Source organism: Cygnus olor, chromosome 15, assembly GCF_009769625.2.
Source record: "Cygnus olor isolate bCygOlo1 chromosome 15, bCygOlo1.pri.v2, whole genome shotgun sequence".
NCBI classification, from domain to species: Eukaryota; Metazoa; Chordata; class Aves; order Anseriformes; family Anatidae; genus Cygnus; species Cygnus olor.
In genome coordinates, this window is record NC_049183.1 from 6,405,232 (window position 1) to 6,427,609 (window position 22,378).

Here is a 22,378-nt window from a genome sequence, read left to right on the forward strand (position 1 = left end):
TACACAGCTGCTTCTGCGCCCTCTGTGTCCCAGAGCTGTGCTGGGCCGCACCAAGGGCTGCTGGTGCCGCTCTGCCTTCCTCCAGCACTGCCCCTGTTGCCCCCTTCCTTGCTGGCTGCGTGGACGGGAGCGGGGTGCCTGGGCTGCAGCCTGGGGCTGTTACCTCCCACCCTAACAGCGTGGGCTGGGGGGGATGCTGCTCCTCCCCATGCACACTTATACAATCCCTTCTCAGCTTCCTTGGGGTAGATCTGTGCATTTGGGAGCGGGGAGAAAGAAAAGACGAATGCTGATCTCAGGGTCTGATGTTTATTTACATACAAACACTGGGACAAGTGCCACAGTTCCACCTCTGAGCAAACAGCAGCTGCCTGTGCAGGCCAGGCTGTGTTTGCAGACCTGCTTACTGAGAAGCCTCCCCTGCTTACCTGGGGGGGGCTGTGTGCTCCAGCTGCAGGAGCTGTGGGAAGGGATGCGAGGTGTGGCCATAGAGGGACTGAAAATGCCTCCCAGGGCCTCTTGCCATTCTCTGTCACAGCGCTGCTGGCAGCTTGTGTTGCTGCCTGCTTGCCCCCATCCTTCTGCCCCACGTGAAGTGAGCTAAAAGTAAACCCCTACACCCACATGCAATGAGGAATGGGTGCCCCCCAGACCCTGCTGGGCTCGGGGTGGGGATGCAGCTCTGCTGCAGCGGGTCTGCTCCAGAGCTGGGAGCCAGGTAACAAACTCCCCTACTCTACAGTGCTGGGGGCAGGTAGCAACATGCTGGATGCACTTCTGCTAACGGCTGGCCGGGTGGGTGGGGAGCAGCCGGGGGGGCTTTCCTTCCCCAAAGCATCCACAGCAGGGCTGGCAGGAGGCGCATGCAGCTGGAGCGGCTGTGGCGGTGCTCTGGCAGGACGGGTGGGCTGACGAAGGGTGCAGTGCTGCAGCCCCAGGGCAAGGCAGCCACCCTATCCCCCCCCCCACACACACACACGCCTTGGAGGCAGCTCTGTGTGCTTCTCCTTGGGAAGTGTTGCCTGTGGGCTGCACACTGACCTGGCTGGAGAGGGCGTTGAGCCACGCCAGAACCTGACACCGACCCCTCTGCCTCCTCAAGGCCAAGCCTCCACTAGGCCCGTTCCTAAAAGGGCTGCAGCTGAGCCAGGTGGCTGTGCATCCTCCACTGCGTGCTCCGTTGGCTGCTTGGGCTCCCCCTGTCCCCTCCAGGTTAGCGCGTGCCCCCTGCCTGCAGCAGCTCCCGGCCGGGGCACCGTGTCTAAGCACCCCCGCTGAGGGGTGGGTGCCTCCGTCAGCTGCTGCTCGCCCCCAGCTTGCTCCAGGCGCGAGGGGGCCCCGCTGATGCCCTGGAGCATATGGGGTGCAGAACCACGTCCCGCTCCTGCGTGCTGCCAGGCAGCTGCCGGAGGGAGCCCCGTGCACAGCAGCTGGGTCCTCAGCCCCCTCGTCCCCTGTGCACCCACACCAGCGTCCCCAATCCAACATTCACAGCACGGACCGGAGCTCGGGGAAGGTGGTCACAGCTCGGGGCAGGAGGGAGGCGGGGATATGCACATACACACCACCAGCGGGTTAAGCGAAGGAGTGTTGCACACACGTAGACTAGGACGGCAGTGGGAGAGGGGCCGGTCTCATTCCAGTGGCTCGGGCTCCCGGGGTGCTGTTAGCACATGCGCTTGTACGTGTAGATATAGGCCTTGCAGTTGGGACACGTGTGGGTCACATCCTTGAAGTCATCGAACAGGCAGGGGATGAGGCAGCAGCAGAGGTCACACCTGGAGCACAGGGAGATGCAGAGTGCTGTGAGCTCACGCCCTGGGCACAGCTGCAGGTGCGGGAGGGAAAGCAAGAAGGGCCCACGGGGGGGGGGGGGGGGGTCACTCTGGGGCCAGACGTGTGCAGAAGACTGGTGAGTACCTGCTGCTGGGGGCCAGCAGGGCCAGCCCTTGGCTGCAAGGCGACACCACGGCTCTGCAGCGCTGCGGTTCCGGGCACGGATGGCTCCTGTACCGGTGGCGCCACAGCAGGCCTTTGGAAATGGCACCTTGCCCTCCCCTGGCAGGAGCTGAGGGCTCCAGGCACTGCCACCCCCCAGGAACTGCACCCCCCCACCCCCCCCTGTGCAGCCCCAGTAATGATTCAGTGCCGAGGCCCCCCTCCCCCTCCACTGCGTCCAACAGCACGGCCAAAGCCGCCGGCATCACGGCCACCAGGACTGGGGCAGAGCAAGCACCATCACCGAGTGGCTGCTGGTGGTGGGGAGGCCCCAGCTCTGCCCGCAGCACCTACCCCACGAAGCAGCAGAAGAAGCCAAGAAGGAAGCTCATGAGCCCGATCTCGTAGGAGATCTTGGTGGTGATGGCTTGCTGGCAGTGGGGACACACCGTCTGCACGGGGGCGCCCTGGAAGATCTCTCCCTGCAGCACGGTCACTGTGGTGGCAGCCCCCGAAGGGACGAGCACTGTTGCCGTGTGGCCGCCAGGCGAGGGATAGTGGCCCGGAGCAGGGTAGTAGCCCATGGGAGGGTGAGGGCCTGGCGGTGGGTAGTAACCTGCTGGGAAGGAGAAACGGGCACAGATGAACGGCTGCGGGGGGCAGGAGAGGCCACGTCCCCAGGGCACTGCGCCCTGCTGCCGCAGCACGCCCTCGGTTATGTGTCTGGGGGCTGCCCTGCTGCAGGCTGCCCAGGGCGGGTGCCGTGCCCCCCAGCCTGCCCTAAGGACCCGCTGCATGCCCCTAAAGGCAGCCCCAGCGCCCGGTCGCGGCCTCCCCTCCCTGAGGCACCTCCGGGACCCCCCACCCGTCACCACCCCCTGCTGCCGCAGCTCCTCGCGGCACTCACCAGGCGGCACGTAGGGCCCGGAGCTGTCGGTGGGCATGTGCGGGGGCACGAACCCCGGCTGCGGAGGCTCATAGGGAGGGGGCCCAAATTCAGGAGGGGGGATGGGAACCCCCTGGGGCTGTCCCACGGCTGGGGAGACGCCATCTGGAAGGAAACACGGAGTCACGGGAGGCAGCAGAGGGGAATGGGGAGGTGGTGGCTTGGCTGGGTGGTCTGAGGGGGGTGGCCTCTGCAGGGACAGGGGCTATGGAATGGGAAGGGGGGGGCTGCAGGGAAGAGGTGAGGGGGCAGAGCAAATGGGAAGGGGCTGTGACAAGCATGGGGAAGGAACTGCCTCTGTGCCCAGTGGGCAATTCCCCCAGGACACAGCAGGAGGCCTGTGGGGCTGCGCTGAGCGAGGCTAGAGCCTCGTCCTCTGGGCCACAAGAAGCCGAAATTCCCCCTGAGCGAGCAAGCAAAGCAGGGGGGTGCTTTCTGCTCTTGTCATTGCTCCTGGGACCTCCTGCCTCCCTGGAGGGCGAGGTGGTGACACAGAGCAGGGCGTCGCGCCAGACACCCCAGTGCCTGCACGCCAAGGGCACCGCAGAGAGAAGGGGCCATGACCAAGCTGCTCCCGGGGAAGCTGCGCTCCCCCTGCTCCTGCCCACTTAGCAGAGACCCCCCCCCGTCACCCCAGAGCAGCTGGGACCCCCACGGTACCTGTGGCAGGGGGTGGGCCGTGCTTCTCCTCTATCAGCGGTGCTGAGGGGCCGCCTGGGTAGGGTGGCGGAGGGTCATTGGACATGGCTCAGGGCTGCCCTGCAAGGAAAGACGCCGTGAGCGGAGATGCCCGCTGGGAGGAGGTGGCTGCTGACTGGGGGCTGGGGCTGGTACCACTGCGGCATCGGCCTCAGCCCCACCAAGGGGAAACACAAAGCCACAAAGCCTTGGCCGTGAGGCTGGACAGGCTTTGACCCAGGCAGCAAAGGCAAATGCCTGCTGCTGGCTCCGCGGGCTTCCCCTGTACTGCCCACTGCGACATCAGCCCCTGCGTGCCGCTCCCAGCAGCACCGCCTGCCTGCCCTGAGCAGCGCCCTGCTGGAGGCTGCCCTGCCCTGTGCTCCAGGACCACAGGCGGGGAGGAGCTGCCCACAGCTTCCAAAGACCCCCGGCAGAGCCCCGTGCAAAGCTGCACCCCCTGAGCCTGAAGCACAAACTGGGGCAGAGGAGCAGACCCACAGAGAGCACCCCTAAATATCACCGTGGCATGGGACAAGACCGATGTCTGGCAGGCTTACCTGTCCTCTTCCTTGCCGCAAAGAGCTCAGAGGTCTCGATGGCGAAGACAAATTCTCAGCAGCGTGCTTCAGAAGCTGTCTTACTCTCCCAAACCTGCATGGAAGGAGACGGGGAGCAAGTTACAGTGATGTTGAGGAGCCATCGTGACAGCGCAGCCTTGCCCGCCATGCCCCGCTCCCCCTGCCCAGTGCAGATGTGGGCCCGTGTGTGTTCCCGCTCAGCAGCGGGGAGCTCCCGACCTGGCTCGGCCCATAGCAAAGCCACTGCTGCAGGAGCTGAGACACACCCCAGGGTATTTCTCGCCCCGTAAGCTGGGCAGGACCCCAAAGACCCTGCGGTGCCCAGGGCGGGGGGGGCTGCACCACCTTGCAGTGGTTCCCCCGAAAGCCGCCTTGCAGCCTTGCCAGATCCTTCCAGTACAGCTGGAAGGAAAAGCAAGAAGTGAGGCAGGGGGCTGCAGCCCCAAAGGCCCCTCTGGGAAGGCAGAACCCCCCGGCAGGGGGCCGGGCATTGCAGATGTGGGGTTACGCAGCCGCGGTTCCCCAGGCCACAGTGCTGGCGTTGCCATCGCGCCTTCGGCCGCGTCCCGGCCGGCCAAGGGGGGGCTGCCGGGGAAGAGCTCCAGCAGCTCCGGCACTCCAAGGAAGTGCGATGACATCAAGCAATGCGATTTTCCTGTTTACTCTGGCTCGGTTATGTCTGGTAGGACGTGACTAAATTGGGAAATACAAGTGAGAGGCTGTTCGCTCCGTGCTTGGGAAGGCTGCCATCAGGCACGGGGACGCAGTGACATTGCTGTCAGTGCCCCGGAGGCAGCGCTAGGAGCTCCCCTCGGACGAGCCAAATCCTCCTCCTGTCCCTGGCAGGCCAGGAGCAAATGTGACTGTGCTTGTCCAGTGTCCCTTGGTCTGCTGCTCTCCTGCTGGCCAGCTCAGCGTGCTGCAAGGACGGGGCTTTCTCAGCAGCTCCCACTCCAGCAGCCCACAGCTGAGCAGGAAAAAAATGCGCCCAGACGATAACCAGGCTGCAGAAAGCTGCCACAGCCCCACAGAGCTCGGGGCGAGGGTGCTGAGCTGGGCAGCAGCCGCCGGGGTCCCTGCTTCAGGAGGAGGCAGCCGGGCTCCCTCCAGTGCCAGTGCTGATCCCGCACGCCGGATAACTGCTCGGCTCCATGGCACTAGAGCAGGCACAGCGCTGCTCCTGCCCCAAGGCAGCCCTGTCTCACAGAGCAGGCCACAAGCCTACGGAGGAGCCCCGTCAGCACTGTGACCGATGGAGAAGCGTGCTGATACACCCCAGAGCTGAGCAAAGCCCAGGAGAGCCATCGGGTCTCCCCTGGATGTCAGTATTTACTCCCCAGCGTTCTTAAGATGCAGACACACAGACCCGATGCATTTCCTCTTGATTTTCTTCCTTAAAAGCCAGAGGACGGGGATACAGCCCGTGCAATGCTCTCAGCAGAGCCACTGCAGCACACAGCAGTCCCAGGCTGAGGAAAGCACCTGTGCCCAACGCACAGAGCACTGCAGAGCCCTCCTTCTCCTTCAGTGACCTACAAAGCCACAAACTGGGCCGTGTTCCTTTTAGCTTCACTGGGGATGTAAAGAAAAAGAGGGCTTATTCTTCCGAAAGCAGCCAACCAAGCCACCCTGCGTGCCAGGAGCTGCCTGTCCCCATGCCTGACAGGGTTCCTGGATGAACCCAGCACAGCCGGGGCATCCCTGAGTTCCTTGGCCTCACAAGCCAGCTGTGTACGAGCTTCTCCCATTACTGCTCAGATGCTGCCTCCCCGTAACACATCTTTCAGCACGCCCCGGCCTTTCTCCCCCAGCTGGCAAGAAACCACAGGAGGCGACGAGCCCAAGGGGGCAAGCCCCCCACGTGCTGTGGGTGGCCCCTGGAAGCTCCCCTCAGAAGCACCACGGACACCTTGGCTCTCTGCCCAGCTGCCTCCTGTACCAGGAGCTGCTGCACATCCCGCTCGGAGCACAGGACACTCGTGTTTGTTTACTAGTTTGTGGGAATAAAGATTAGACTGCCAGGTAAGCACTAAATCTACCTTTATGCAGCAGTCACTGATGCTGACATCTCTCCACGTCTGCGGGCAGGCCAGCTGAGCTCCCAGCAGGAGAGTGGTGGAGACACGGATCCCCGGAGGACAGGAGCTGCACCCAAAGCAGGAACCACCCCAGAGCTGCAAGGCTGACTCCAGCACTGCTGAGTCCTGGAGGGTGCTCTGGAGCCTCAGCAGAAAGGGCAAGCCAGGCTTATTTCAGCATGTGGGACGCTGTTCCTTGATCAATGGGCCAGAGACTGAGCCACCAGCTGCAAGCAGGCTGCAGGTAGCGAGGGTGCAGCCCAGGCCTGAAGCAGGGCAGGTGGCTGAGCAGGGAGGGCTGTCGCCAGACAGGTCGGCACACAAGGTCAAACAAGCTCAACCTAAGAGCTGCGCTGCCAAGACCCTTGTGCGCCCAGAACCCCTTCCTTGTTTGAAAGCCAAGAGTCCCCATCCCACCCCTCCAGCCCTTACAGAGCAGCAGGAGGACAACGGGCTCTGCCAGGGGTCCGGCCGAACGAAGCGGTCCCTCCCCAGCGTCCTGCTGCGGCTCCAGGCCGCAGATAACCGCGAGGGCGATGGCCAGCAGCTCTCAGAGCCCCACGGGCGCTGGGAGGAAGGAAGGACGTGCATGGGCTGCGGAGCGGTTCTGCTCGTAGTTAGCAGGCTCCGTCACTCTTAATGCAATATTCTGCTTATTAAAAGAGCTCCATGAAGAGCAAGACATTGGCTGCGTGCCCTTCCCTGGAGGAAAGGAAAGCCTGCTTCTTTTAAGCTTCTCAGAAGCTGTTTCTCCCGTGCTTTCTTTTATCTTAACATGAGAAGCACAAAACCTACTGCAGCCCATTTCCACTAGCGAGCGTCATGTGGGGCTGGAGGGCATGAGGGCTCCCCTCTGCGCCAGGTCAGCGCTGACAGCATCACTCGCAGCGCTGGCACAGACCCTTGTCCCCTCTCAAAAGCAGTGGGGCCAGAACCAAGCGCACAGACCCTCCCCTTGTGCGCCCACGGCAGTGGTGCAAGGAGTCCTGCTCTCTGTAGCAGCATCCCTGCAAAGCAGCCGTGCTTCCCTGAGCAGCACCCGGCACGTGCCCTGCCGGGAGAGCACCTCGTGCTGAAGCAGGTTAACGACTGAGCTGGGAATATCCAGCTGTGAAAGAGCCCATCAAAACCATGGCAGAACTTTGCATGATCTCCAGAATCGTGTAAAAAGGACTCTTGCTGGAGACCATTTCTGGTTTCAGCCACTAGCTTTCGGTGAAGCTGACTTACTTTGCTCCCTCTGCTCTGCAGATCAAGCTGCCTTGCAGAAGAGTAAACTTCCTCTGCCCGTGGCACCACCGCAGAGGGCCGGACTTGGAGCTGGTGGCAGCTCACAGCCTCGTGCGCCCTTCTCACTGCCCTGGGTCAGCAGCCCGCCGTTGGGATGAGCGTGACCGCACCTGCACAGCGCGCTGGGCCACATCGGCAAAGGATTACACGCTCCCTGACCTGTCCTGCCACGGCAGCCTTCAGTGTGTGAATGCCTCTGCAGGAACAGATTGAAGTCTGAGCTCCCTGAAACCAACCTGCTCTCAGTGGGGTGTAGGGGAGTGGTCAGGACCACAAAGCTGCCCCACTTTAACCATGCTGGTTTATTACAGCTGCAACACCAGTGCCATCTGTGCCATGAAAGCAGCCTAGACCGAATTAGCTCTTCTCACGTGGGAATAACCATTCCCCCACACGCTGCATCCACACTAGAGCTTACTGGAATAACCGCATTCATAAATCAGCTGAACACCCAGGGGAAATAAAAATTACAAATAATTCAGGCTAAGTTTACCAGGACTTAAGTTTAAGATCTGATGGAATCACGAATGGCTGGTGCAGGTCCCTTGGGAGCAAGGACCCATCTCACGACCATAAGACTCAACAGGAGCTGGTTACCAGCAAAGGGATGGGGGTGGACAGAAGAGATTATATTTCTGGCTAAGAAATGCAGGTTAGTTCTTCTAAACTGGAAGAACAGAGTACAGCTTTTACTGGCTCCTCTGCTTTAACCTACCTACAGAAGATCAGGCCACCGTGCGATCACTGGGAACACAGCTCCTGTTAAAGACAAGCAAAGGGCAGGCGTGGGCTGGCGGCACAACCAGCTGAGCGGAGCCAGGATCAGGGGGCAGCGGGACCCGCTGGGTCAGCTGGATCAGCCCATCCCTCCTTCCCTCTCTGGGGACACCACCAAAACTGCCAGCGATGCGTTGGTCATGCTGCTCCTGCTGTTCCTGCGGGAAGCCCACTCCAAGCCCTGCTGCTCTGAGAGGCAGGAAAAAAAAAACTATCCATCAAAGCAGTGGGATGAAAATCTTACAGTTTCTGGCCTGGGTTTATTTGTAGCCAGATTATACCCATCTGTTCTTCAGCCTGAGCAGCTTTCCTTCGCTCCCTGCTCTCTGCGAGCAGCCATCATATCATGACTCAGACTTTGTTTTGCTAGGCTGAGCACACCGAGCGCTCGCAGGGTATTTCTGGGCTGTGTTTCCAGTGCAAGCCCATTGTCTCCCTTACATCTCGAACGGCTGCTGCAGTGACCCAAAGCCATGCTCAGCCGTGGCAGCAGCGAGCACCTCCTGCGCTGGCACGCTCCCTGGAGCAAGCTGCCTGCTGCAGCAGAGTCAGGGCAGCGAGCTGTGGCTGGCCAAGCTGCTCCAGCGAGCAACATCCACCCTGCGGTGCTGCCGTGGGGCTGCACCGGGTCACTCCTGGTCCTCTGCTCCTGCCTCAGAGCCTGGGGCCGTTACGGGAGGCTTGCATTCAGCACGGACATGAGGACCAAACCGCAGCTACGTAGATGCCCATGAGCAGGCTAGGCTGGAGATGTGGCTTAGCTAAAGGAAAGAGATGAGAGCAGATTGCATTCCCACTGCTGCCAGTAGCCCTGTCCCTCTCCCCTGCCGGGGCACAGCAGCAGCAGACACGAGCAGGAGAGCACAACTCCCTCGCAACCCCAAGGGCAAAGGGCCTGGCCCACGCCGGCCACAGCCTCAACCCACACAACCTCTCTGCGGCTGCTCTGTGCTCCCTGACCTGCCCAGGGTCCCCCATCAGGCAGCTTTGGGGCAAGAAGAGGAACTGAGCTGTGGCAGGTCTCTGGACACCTCCCAGACAGCGAGAGGGCTGTCAGAGGCGTCCCTAGAGCAGGGAGCGCAGCCAGAGAGCCGTGGGCAGCGTGCAGCCTCGCACCTGTAAGCACAAGGCTCCCGAATCTGCCTCCTCCCCGTGCTCAACAAATCCAGGCTCTTTCTAGCTAACCAGGGACTGATTCCCCAAAGCATTGCTCACAGGTCCCATTACTGATGCGGCCCAAACTGGTACCACAAAGCTCTCCCAGCTGCTTAGGGATGGAAGCAGGGAACAGGTGAGGCTGCGGAGCCAGAGCAGGTCCCAGCCAAATGTATGGTAACGTGCCACGAAAGCACACCCACCAGCTCCACGGGCTGAACAGGTAACGCCGTGAAGAAGGCAGCTACGGCTAATTTCTGCGCTGCTTGGAGAGGCAAAGGCTCAGTCTGTTAACGCTGTGCTCTGCCCAGGCAGCAGCCCTGTGTGCTTCTGGCTGCCTCCTCCCAGCCCGAATCGCCAAGGGTGAGACAAACCTGGGGGGAAGCACCAAGTCGATGGCGAGTAACTCACGTGCGAGTCCTGATGCAGCGCCGGCCCCGCACAGCTCTGAGCCAGCCTCACAGAGCAGCTCAGGTCTGCTTCTGAGCACCACCACGCTCTGCGCTGTCCTTGCTCCTTCTGCATTTGGTGATTGGAGACCATGGTGATTCAGCTTTGTTTTGCCTACCAGAGCAGTGGCTCCAGCCACTGAGCCGGGAAGCAGCATTTGCTAGTACTCAACCACGTTCAGTGATGCTGGCATTTCAAAAGCTGCCTGTGCACATTTATGGAGCTCTTCCTCCATAAAAAGCCATGTCCAATGTTTTTAAGAGGAAAAAACATGCTACATTTAAATGTATAAATTAGAGAAAAGGATGCAACCACTTCCAGCTTCACTGTAGATCAATCAGACAAACTTCGGCTTCCAGGCTTTGTAAATACATCTTCAAAAACAAAGTCAAGAGCTCTGAAAAAAACTGGGCTCCCTCACCAAGGCCAGCCTCGCTCCTTTTAAAAAAGGAACAGCATCGTGGCCAATACCACCTCATCTTCCTGGCCCCAGGGAAGCTAGCCATGTGCCACAGGCTTTTTTCTGCTTCAGAAACGGGTCTGAAAGTCTTTTCAGAGTGTAACGCCAAGGCCTTGCTGAAATCAAATACTGACAAAGATACACGCAGTCGCAGCTGGGGCTCGGCTCGGCTTCCAGCATGGTCCTCACCTCCCTCAGGCAGGATCGCTGCCTCGGCTCAGCCTGGTTTGAAGGGGTTCTGCTGCTAGAACACTTGGCCAAAAAATATCTACCTGCTGATTCAGGGCTTAAAGAAGAGAAATACTGAGAACAGGAAGGAAGTTAAATCTGCTAGGTACGAGCACAAAAGACAGGTCAGATGTTAGCAAAATGCCGTTTGATTGAAAGCCTGTTACCCTTTCAAAGGGCTTTAGGGGCGCGAGCAGAGACTGAACGGAGCACTGCCAGCTCGGAGGTGGACAGAGCCGTACCTGACGGCAGCAAGCACACCGACGTTTGTGAGCGGCACCCCCAAAGGCCGGCCCGGACCCCCCTGCGGCACGCTCGCTGTCACACCTGTGCCACAGAGCAAGCCACGGACGCTGCCCGCGCCACGCGCATGCCCGCACGCCTGCTCACGCGCAGCTCGCAGGGACATGGCTCAACTCCCACCGCTCCTCAGGGCACCGCGCCCCGCAGCCGGCAGCGCTTACCTTGAGAGGAAAGACAGCAAAAATCCCCGCCGTGAAAGCAGTACTGGTGCTTCCTTCTGCCTGCCTTTTACGCAGAGCAAAAAAAGATGTTTTCTGTGTCAGCAAGCCAAACTTCCCCCTCAGCCTTGCCTCTTCCCATGCGCGTTTGCTGCCTCCAGCCTTTGTGTTGTCTCCCCGGGGCCAGGAGGGAAGGAATAACACCAGACGGTGCTGCAGCCTCCTTTAGGGAGGGCACGCACTGGTACCGGACCAAGCAGCACGTACCCCTGCTATACCCCGCCGGTCACCCCAGCGGCACCTCACGAGCTCAGCATCCTGGTCCTGGGCAAACAGCAAGAGGGCGCATGCCTACAACACACGCGTGCACGGCGCGGATGGGAGCCCAGCGTAAGGACCAGTGGAAAGGTTTGCTCTTTTTCCGAGCGACTCAGCTGTGTTTCCCCAAGCACAAGCCATGCGCCCTCAGCATCCCTGCCAGGGAGTGGAAACCCGCCGTGCAGAAACAGCCAGGCGGTTTTGTCCCACACTTCTGCAGTCAGACGTCAGCTGCAGAAAACTGCTCCTTCCAGGAGGGTCAGGCTCTTCCTTCGGTGCAGAGATGGAGGTCAGAGGCAGCCCTTCAGAACAAGGACTGCTGGAGGAGAACGTTATTCACCTCAGCGCTCCGGCTGTGTCAGACAGCTGAAGCTGCTGTGCAGCACGCCGGGCTCTGGAGGAGCATCCCCACTGCAGTCATTTTACCTTGCGACCTGGGACATGCCGTTTGACCTTCTTCGTGCCACCATAACCCAGCAGGAAAATCAGCCGCGAGCGGGATCCCCGCTGGAAGCCAGGTGCTGTGGCCGAAGCAAGATTTCTCAGGGTATTATATCCAAAGCACAATCAGATAACCTCCCTGATGCAGTCCAGGCACAGCTGTTCTCAGACAGAAATTCAAATTACAGCTTCATGCAGCTCCTCTGTACGGATTTCAGCAAAAGCAGAGACAAAATCCCCCTGCTTAAGACAAGGATGGTTTATCCGCAACACCCCCAAAGGGTTACATGCGGGAGGAGGGCTTGCAAGGACCTGCTGCCGCCTCTGGGATTCTCTCCAGTGCTATTCGCCTCCAGATGGGCTGACCAAGCGCTTGTTGGCTGCAGAAACAGCATTGCCAGGACCTGGTTAACCCGAGCATTTAAAGAAAAACTATCCAAAATGAAAAGAACAAACTGGGGCAGCTGCTTGCTCTCTGCTGCAGGTTCCCAAGCTGCAGCACACAGCTGCAGCAAGCGTCACACTTCTGCAGAGCTCACCGCGCCGGCAGCGGCATGTGACAAGAGCCAAGAGGGGCTGCAAGGGAGCTAACGGCACGGAAAGGCTGTCTTCCCAGACCATGAAACTGAGCCCCAGCCCTCACACAGGTAGGGGCACCAGGGAGGGCCTGGGCAGCTGTACTCCTCCCCTGCAAAACAGCTTTCTGCCCGCGCAGCGAGCAGAGGCTGCCCTGCAGGCTGGCACTGGCCGCTAGGAAGCAAACACCTGCCCCTCGGGAGGTGCTCTGCGTCAGACATTTCCAGCTAGTCACCCGGTCTCCAGAGAGGACGGACTACGACAGGCCAGGTGTTCGCATGGGTGACAAGATGTGAATTAAAAGAAATGTGAAAGACACACCTGTGTTCCTCTGCACCTTAGCAATCTGCTCCCGAAAGACTCAGATGAGAAACAGGGGGTGCCACAAGCCAGATCTCTGGAGAACCAGAGCTTTTCCGCGAGACTTTCAATGCAGGTGACGAACAGCCCAAACACACGCTTGGTAACACCCATGAGAAAGTACCCAGCGAGATCACTGGCTGTCGTCCAGCGTCCAGGGCATCTACCTAATCTTTACCCCGAGTGGAAAAACACCGTGTTACATCTTCCATTTGTTATCTAGTGTACGGTAATAACGCAACCTGCAATAACCTAGAGCAAATAAAACCAAGATTACTCCAATTCTACAGTGTTTTAACACTGCACCAAGCTTAACTGTGCCACAATATTAGTTGTTTTTTGTTTAAACCACTCAAGCAGCTTAAAGGCAAGTATAAATCCCAGAGATGACGGGGCAGCAGCCCCACAGTTCCTTGCATTACCAACAACCACAGCTCTGTATCTTGTCCCTGACGGCAGCCTGTAACAGATGCTTAAAAACGAGTCAGGAAGCAAGCAAAGGCAGCACGAGCCCTCTGCCCTCCCTCCCGCTCCCAGAGCATCAGGCAGCTTAGAGTTTCTCCGGGGACCACCCTGATTTCCTCATAGCCCACTGCTTCGCTGAGCTCGGCCACATACGGCAGCGGCAAGCTCTGCTCTTCAGTTACCCCCATGAAAAAGAAGTGTTACAGTCACGAGGAAGTTGTTATAGTCTGCTGCCTGCCCATTTCAGTGCCTGCCTCCTAGTTCTCTCACAGAGAAGATGAATACAGGGTGATTACCCACTGCTTCCCACAGTACAACTCAGCCTTCTATAGATCCCTTTCCCAGCACTACAGTAAAAATATTTTTTTCTTTTATCCACACTATTTGTTCATTACTCCCTCATTCAATAGAATTTTTTGAGAGAAAGTCAAATAATACAGCTACATCATTGCTGAATCAAGCTGATTAGATGTGTGACTTCCATCAAATAACACACCGAGCTCCAAGGGAGGAGGAAATTAAAGTCATACAGGATCAGCACTTTTGTGGAGATGTAGCCGCATTTCAGTCTCAGAATTAATCAGTGCCCAAGAGCCTATTCAGAATTCCCTTGCAGATTTTGCAACACAATGAAATAATTTTGAATACATCGATGGTGATTCCAGATCCACTTTCCTTCCAAGAGATGCACAAAACATACGTCAAAGTACTGATGTTTTCTTAGCCAAGGCATAGCACCAGCTTGCTATAGGACCGACTCCAACCTCCAAAAACATTAGCATTTGCTCTCCCCACAAATACCCCTGCCTTGGCACCAGAGAAGCTGCTGACATTTCAATTTAACAGGTGCAGTGTCACCTTGCATTTTTTTCTGAGGACTCGTGAGAAATGCTCTATGCCATTCAATTTTACTTAAGACCACGACAAATAAGCAGGGTTTGGGGTTCACCCCAGCTGCAACGTAAGACACAAACTCTCTTCTGAGTCCTGCCACCAAGAAGGACCACGCACACTGGGATGCGCCCCGAGTCCAGCACAGCTCCTGGGGTCCCATCTCTCCCTCTACTTCCAGCCAGACCGCGCTGAGTTCCCAGTCCAGAGAAGTCATTCCTGCTCCTAAGTATTCGTGCCTTTGGTTTCAGTTTGCAGCACCAAGTTCTTGCCAACTCCTTCATAACCCCTTACCCCAAACTCCGCTCTCTGCCGAACCACGGCATGCAGCGAGTTGCTGCACATCTGTGCCTCCGGTCCTGCCAAAAGCTGCTCCCCGCAACCCCTGCTCGCTGCTGCTGCTTGCTCGGAGGCGCCGCAGGGCAGTCCTAGCAGGGGAGATGGCGAGGGCACGCGGAGCCCCATCGTGAGCCTGCCTCGCTTAAACGCAAGCAGACCTGAGAGGAACATTGACCAAGACACAAACCAGCTAGCCACATTCAGCAAGATCTGCAAGCGGGCGCGCAGGGCTGTGTTCCCTTGGAAAACAAGGGTGAGGAAGAGAGTCGACGTCCTCATGCCTCTCCAGGACACGGCTCCAGGCGCCGGCCCAGTTTTGGCATGCGTGGGACAAGAGCCACACCAACCCCAGAAGAGCAGACAAAGAAAGCAGAAGACCTTGTGCTGAAAATCTAGGTATTTCGACTGATTCCAAGGCGTCTCTAATACTCAGCAGCACACTTCCTCAAGTCCCTCTTCTAAGCGTTTCTAAACCCTTTCTCTGCGTCTCTGTCAAGTCATTACTGCAGCGCGTTACTTTTAGGCTTTAAGTGTTGCTGATCAGAGGGTTTCAAACAGTCCCAGGACCAAAGGAGTCCCAAGGCTGGGTCACTGCTCTCACAGCAGGAGATGAGACAGGTGGAAATTCAAGTGCATAACGCTAAGATGCCCACAGGATAGACATAAGTTTATTTATTTATAAATGAATAAATAAATGAAAATTCAGTGGAGTGGTTTGCACTCACAACTGAGTAGAAATCCAATCTCAAGTTAACAGCAGTGCCCCAAACACAGCTTTCACACCTATCATTTAAGTCATCTGCAGTGGGTCCTAGCACGAGTGGAATTTACAGCTGCAGTGAGTGGGGCTGTCTACGTCCCAACTACTAATTTATTCTCAGAAAGGCTAATTTAATCCGGCAGTGAATGTTCTCAAAGCCTCCTTGCACAGAAACGCTTTTATCTTGGTTGGCTTAACAACAATACAGCATATCCAAAAACGTGGACGGGTGCTAAAGAACACTGCCCTTGTGTTTTCAGTTCTCTGGTACTTTTGTCTAAGAAATTTATCTTGGTAACCACAGACTGAGAAAACAGAGCGCCTCTGTCGTTTTTAAAAGCCAACTGTATTTTCTAGGCAAAATATACAACAGCTCTGGCTACTCCCCCCTCGTGTAACTGTCTTGACAGAGAGAGTGTTGCAAGCCAGCAAATATTGCTTAATATTAGGCACCGCATTCGCTTCCAGCCACCCAGCTGCGTACCAAGACCAGCGGCTGTGCCGCCTGGCCTGGGAGCACTGCCTGCCCTGGGAGGTGACTTTCCACAGCCCACACTGCAGAGGAATAAACTTCAGAAGAAATACAAAATTCTCTGTGGCAAGAAGCTGTGTAACTGCATCGTGAAACATTTCAAAGGGAATCCCAAAGAATGCTCCAGGTTTCCAGCCTCTGCAATTCATGGGGGGAGGGCAATAACTAATTAAGTAATCAGAAAGCTTCTTTTCCTTGTTTTTAAATCCCAGTTCGTATTTTCCCTTTACTTGTCACCGTGTTACCTGTGCTGTATGGACACAGTGTTAAGAAGTGACCCTCACCTTCACGAGGCAGACCACTGGAGAGCCCAGCACCTCCCCCTGGGATAAAACAGGGGGCTTTAAAGCATTACAACAGCCGTAGCTGTAACAGGATAACTTTCCGTGCTCTTAGAAGTGTCACCATCACCCTGCCACTAGAGTAAAGCTAGAGCTGTGCAAGGGGCTCGGCCTGGACCAGCCTGATTCTGCACTGCATTGGTACAGGGGCAAGAACATACCCCAGGTGGCATCCAGCAACTTAGGACGATTCAGTAATTCGGGGACAAGGAAAAGATCAGAGGCAAGCAAGGCTTAAAGACAGGCCAGAGGAGAAAAAATAAATAAATAAATAAACTAACACAAACAACACTCCCCTTGTTGCTATCAGCCAGGAACTACTGTCCCAAGAATAGCCTATTCAGAAACCAGGAAACTCGGAGAGCAGCAGGGAAGGGCTGAGTCATGGCCATTTGAAAAAACAACAAACCAAACCAAACCAAAAAAAATCAACCCAAAAGGGAAGGAGAGAAAACATGGACAGCAGCTGTCCTGGGTCTTGGTAATGTGAACGAGTCAATCCCGTATCGATTAACGTATCAACCAACCCTTGCTTTCGAAAGCCCTGCAAGCACATGGTACTGCCGTAAGAAGCAGTCGCCCTCCCTCTGCTCCTGGGAGGCGAATTTAGCCCTCGCTGAGCCAGGCAAGGCTGGTGGTGCCCTCGCAGCACCAGCACCCTGCGACCATCGCACGAAGCAGACTTACAGGCTGGACGAACAACAGGGAACTGCCGTCCAGGCGAGGGCTGCCATTAGCCGAGGGCCGGGGAGGGCTGGAGGCAGAGCGGAGCAGGACGGGCCTCCTGCGACACCGCTCCGCAGACTCCAGCATGGCCAGCCCCCAGCAAGGCCTGGCTATGGTGAAGTCTCTTTTTTCCATGTGACAAACTTTGTCCTGTGACCTAATTTGTACCAGTTTTACAATAATGCTCCCTGGAACAGCAGTCTTACTCACTTACCTATAATCTAAAAAATTATACCTACTCTCCAGCTGTGGGGCTCTGGGAGGACACACGAGGGATTTCTGAGCAATAAGGGCTTATTTTTAACACAACTGCTCAGCTACTTCTCCCAAACCACAGAGGGGGCTATATCTTTTCAACTAAATAACTCTGCTTCAAACACACAGCTTGGGAAAAGAAGCCTCTGGCTTGCCCTGCTTTGCACTCTGAGGCTCAGAGAAGCAGGGTGAGAAGCGGGGAGGCGCCGAGCCCTCCCTGCCGTGCCTGCTGCCCCAGGGTCCCGCACACAACCCGTGCCCACGTGTAGCTGCCCCTCAGCCCCCGCACCTTGTCCTGGTGAAAGACTCAGTCGCTGAAGGACGTCGGTCAGGGCTTCCTTTGGAACAGGAGTTTGCACGCAGCAGGTACCACGCGGGGATGTCGGCGCCCACAAGCGCCGGGTGAGGTCTGTTGTGAGGGTGCGTTGTGTCTGCACACGCAGCCAACAGCAAGGGAGAGCAAAGCCTCCGTGCAGATCCCAGCGGGAAGACACAGGTACTGCAGAATCCCAGACTGCAAAGTCCTTTTGGTCTGAGAGTAGATTTTTTTTTATTTTCTGAGAGCCAGTATAAACCATGGGGAGCTCAGACACCCTAACTTACCTCTCCACAGCAGTGGAAGCTAGACACATTCCTTCCAAAAACACCTTTTCCAAAAAGCGCTAATAGGTAGCCAGCCTGTTAGGACAAGGCACAGAAGATTTTCTTTCTAAATGCTGAGACTAGGTATCAAAGAAGGCTTGGGGACACCCTCAGTCGGGAACGTCTGGTTCTGGACCACCATCTCAGCATGAATCCTTCCTTTTATAATCTTAAATTCTCTTAATCTATAAGGGAACTGGATATTATTCCATTTTCTTGTATATAAAACAGGTAAAAGAAACAACTGCTACTAATACAAAGCTACTTTGCTAATCACAATAGGTGACAAAGACATATATTACTTAAATCGCATATAAAGCCCCAGCTCATACCTTTGTCCTCTGATCAGCTCAGGTTTGAGAGCTACAAAGTTCAATACGCACAGCTCACAGTTGTTACTCACAAGTCCTAAGATGCTAATTACATTGCCATCTTTTGGGGCTATCGCTTGTATTTGTTCACGTGAAGTTCAAGCCTGCTAAGAGAGCTCAGATTAGACACAGCTGCACTACAGCAGGGCCTCACGCAGGAGCGGTGCACATGAAGCAGTTCCCCTCCCGCCTCCATCCTCCGCCCGGGGCTGTGATGAGCACAGGCCTGCTGTGCTCGCTGGGCTCCCCAGCGGCCTTTTTTCACTGGTACAAACACAACACCTTTCGGACTGCAGCCACAAGACGCCTCTGAGTGAATGAACCCAAAGCTAAATCTTAACAGCAGCCAAGAGCTTCCGTTGCGTCTTGCGCCAGAAATAAAAATTGTGCTCCCCCTGCCTCTGAGACTTTGTACTGTTGAGAAAATGGATTGTGGTTTCCTATGGCTTCTGTGTTAATTGTCTTCCCTCTGATCAGACAAGGAGATACATCCTCTGCATAGCAGCCATAGGTCTGACACTGCCTAGGAAAATCGTGTTGCTTCTCTCTAGCCGCGAGGCTGATAGCAAGCGCTGGAAACAGCAGGAAAACAACGATGTGAACATCACGTCCCAAGGCAGGAGCTGCAGGTCACGTGTTTTCTGAAGATAAAAAAGAAACACATCTGTGTTTGCAAACCGGTACGCTCCCATGCCTTGTGCTGAAATCTTTAGCAGAGTAAATCTCCATTTCAGCCTAGAATGCTTTGCCTTTGTAACAGCTGCAAAATCAGGTCCTGGAAGTAAAAAAAAAAAAACAACAACAACCAACCAACCAAACAAACCCAAATCTCCAAAGATTTGCAGAACAACTGGAGTTCCCAATACAAACTATCACTTTTACTGTACTGGGCAGAAGGGAAGAATGCTGCATAATTTACAATGTTCCTTTTAGAACATCACTGACTGCTGCTAAGGGCCATGAGGCATATCAGCATCTACGTGGTGTTTCCCAACTCCTTGTCCTTCCTGTTTTCAGCAGCTCTGCACTCACCCGTCTGGGAGAACAGCTTCTCATCCCTGTGCTGTCCGACGTTTTACTCAGAAGTTAGCATACCTGCCTAGAAGCTTGAAAGTATACCCAGTCCTGCTGTCTTCATGATTATTTTAATCTCCATATTACTCAAATGCTATTTCCTCCTCAGTCTCACCTGGCAGCCAGCAGTCTTACCCTTAGCTTAGTGCAAAGCTGAACACAGAAAAGCTACCACAGCACTGACCACAGCACTGACATGCAGCACATGTACATACCCATGTACACACCCACGGTAATACCCATACCAACAGAAGTAACACGCGGTCCTGCTGTAGGCCCTACAAAAATTGCTATTTCAAAGAATTTTTAAAACTTATCTTCTTTCAATCTAAGATATTATCTCCTGACTAAAGCAAGTACAAGAAATTGAATGTAGAACTTTACAACAGTACCATAGACAGATGCAGAAGACCTAACTTCATTCTTCTCTTTACCTATGAGCAAAAAAAATGATCTTGGATCTGAGCAGCTACTAGAAGACTGCATGTCTCCCTCCAAAACCACTCATACTGGAAGATGTCTGCATCAATCACATCCTTTAAATGCAAGTGTTTATCTTCTAAATTCTAATTTGAAGGAGGAAAAAAAGATAAACTTTTACATAATAAAGTTTCTTGGAGCCCTTCTCTCTCCGTGTTAGTGAGCAATACCGGCAATGGGAACACTTCTGCAGATCACAACGCTGCTCCAAGGACCCAGAACCCAACAAAACACATACAGTGTGGGTGTTGGGGACAAGCTCTTGTCTGGCCCCTGGCTGAACGCCCTTTAGCTGCAGGAGAGCATTAGCTGCACTCCCAGCGAGCATCCACCGGTCGTGTTTCATCTCAAAGGAAAGCAGCCACCATGCTTTGCATCACTGTGTGACTTCACATGCAGAAAAGCATGGCTCATTAGGAAAGTGAGCTTCAAAAACATGCTCATAAACTGAAACACGGCACTGCTGGAGACACCTTCCCTCCTGAGACAGGCTCCAGTCAGAACAGGTGCCTGAGGAACTGAATTTCAGACAGACCCACGTAGAACCTGTTGAGGGAACACAACAAGAAACTCCGCACAGCCTTCTGTCTTCTTAGGAAGGGCTGAGGCTCAGGAAGAGAAGTTCCCTCTCTGTTGACTGTCCCAGATACATCCGTAACAAGATCTTTTGGTACTCAGCATACGAACACACACCCCCAGCACCTCCCTGACTGCAGCCCTGTGTGGACGCAGTCACCAGAGCCTCACCAGCCGTACAACAGCAGCAAGGGAAGGCTGAGTGTGCTCGCTCCGCTTGGCACCAGTCTCAGGGGAACACCTGGGGCAGTGGTTCCATCATCCCACCCTTGTTACAGCCTCACGCCCCTTCTGCCCTCAGTCCATGCCACACAGACAGCCTCGCATGAGTTCCCAAAGTTGTTGCCTCCCTACCTCCAAGCAGCAATTCCCTCCTCACACAACGCCTAGCGACAACAGAGCAGATACATTGCGAAATGCTTCCAGGGATTTCCTGGGGCACGTGGCCATCATTGCAACCTTTAGACAGAGAAGCCTTTGGGAAAGTTTTCAGCCTGCACTTTCCACACTGACCTGAGTTTGTTTAGTTCCTAAAAACGAGTGAACATTATGGATATATAGTATTCACTGTACTCACCCGAGTCCCCCCAGCCCTCAACTGCCTACCTCCAATCAAACACTCTAGAAAGCAGAAGGCCCCTGCTGAAAAGAAAGCACTGTTTCAAGCACATTGGTTGAAAGGGAACAAATAGGAAGATAGCCTGCATATTCACAAAGTGTTTCTTGGCACATTTTACATCTAAATAACTGTATTTATAATTTAGAACATTTCTAGTTAAAATCACTGTGCCTGACCTAGTCCCACACCTGGAATATGACAACAACCCGGGGTACGCTCACCAGTTCTCCCCGGTGCAAGGAGATTGTCTCTGAACAACTGTTCCAGTCCTGCCAAGGGGCACACACCTACGCTCGCAGGTACTTGGAGAAGTTTCAGCTTGAGCACGACTCCTGCGGGTGATCTGGAGGACGCCAGCATGAGAGCGCTCATCCCAGCCTGCCCCTTCCCACTCCCTGCGTGGGCCTGGCTGGGGAGCGCTCCCCAGGTGCCCAAGCCCCATCCCTCCCTTTAGCAGCAATTGCAACACCCTGTGCTTCCCATACAGCAACCGAACGCCACCTTAACAGCTCCCGCAGTTTTGCCTCTCTGGTCCCCCTGGGAGGCAGAACCCAGAACTCACTGCTCTGATGGTTAAAGCCTCCCGCTAGGTATGTGCTGTTGCACAACGTTATCCATTAGCTGAAAGGGCTCTCCTCCTCTCACAGGGCTCACGCTGCCAGCGTGCTGACAGATAATACCATCCCCATCATCACCGTCGTTGTCATTTCTCTTCCTGCTTGTCAAGAGAACCGGGCTTGTTTGGTCTCTAAAACGGGCCCGTCATTCCTGACCACCAAACGGGCAGCTCCAGCCCCGGCTCTCCTCTCCCGAGCAGGGATGGCTGGAAACGCCTGCGTTTATACCGACACCGGGCTCCCTCCTCTCCTGGGGATCTGTCTGGGCGCCACCGTAGCGGCCCCCCCGCAGCTGTGCCCTGCTGGCAGCTCACGGCCTCCCTCCCCACAAGCTGGCACGACCTCGGGCTGGGCGCTCGCCTTACAGCGGAAAGCCTTCTCTCCCCCAGCGCACGACTTCGCCTTCCCTGCGATTAAATTTCACCCCGTGTCCGTTGCACCAGGCCGCCGGTACATGCCGACCCTTCTGTCCCAGCCCTCCCCCGCCCTGCCGAGCGCACCAAGCCGAAGCTCTGTGAGACCTCACCGGCACCCTGCGGCATTTTGCGGCCGCTAAGGGCAACGTCGCGGACCGGGTGAAGGAGCGCTGCCAGGCTGCCGGTGCCGGCGGGCCGCCTCCCCCTCTCCCGGCCCCCGTCCCCCCGCGCCCGGGACACGCAGCTACGCGGTGCGGGAGCAGCGAGGCCCCGCACCGAGCAGCTAACCGCTTTTCTCCCCTGTCCGCTTCCTAGGGGCAGACGGCGCCCAGCTCGCCCCGCGTCCCCCCCGCTCGGAGCCTCCCCGTGCCCCAGCCCTCAGCACCCCGCCGGGCTTGGGGGGGCTGCAGGCCCCCGGCCCCGCTCCCCCCCCCCTCCGCGCCCCCGGCTCCCCGGGCCGACCCGGCACGCACCGCTCCCGGCTCCCGGCTCCGGCGGCTCGGTGCCGGCACCTGCCGGGCGGCGGGGCGGGGCGGC

The 22,378-nt window shown here is 56.3% G+C and overlaps 1 protein-coding gene across 15 annotated transcripts; it reads right to left on the reverse strand.

The window, feature by feature from the left end:
- Positions 1–295: 295 nt before the first annotated feature.
- CDIP1 (cell death inducing p53 target 1) lies at positions 296–22,371 on the reverse strand. 15 transcript variants are annotated; one of them, XM_040575087.1, is made up of 7 exons: positions 22,304–22,371; positions 11,005–11,009; positions 4,123–4,216; positions 3,545–3,643; positions 2,846–2,989; positions 2,293–2,554; positions 296–1,778 (listed from the first exon to the last, which is right to left on the reverse strand). In XM_040575087.1, the coding sequence occupies exons 4-7, from the start codon at positions 3,627–3,629 to the stop codon at positions 1,667–1,669; spliced, it is 603 nt and encodes a 200-aa protein (XP_040431021.1). In that variant the 5' UTR covers positions 3,630–3,643; positions 4,123–4,216; positions 11,005–11,009; positions 22,304–22,371; the 3' UTR covers positions 296–1,666. The 15 variants fall into 15 exon arrangements, with proteins under 15 accessions (XP_040431021.1, XP_040431008.1, XP_040431010.1 ...); XM_040575074.1 differs by having other exon boundaries at positions 2,293–2,557; XM_040575076.1 differs by lacking the exons at positions 11,005–11,009; positions 22,304–22,371 and adding exons at positions 17,336–17,578; positions 17,650–18,698 and having other exon boundaries at positions 2,293–2,557.
- Positions 22,372–22,378: the final 7 nt, after the last annotated feature.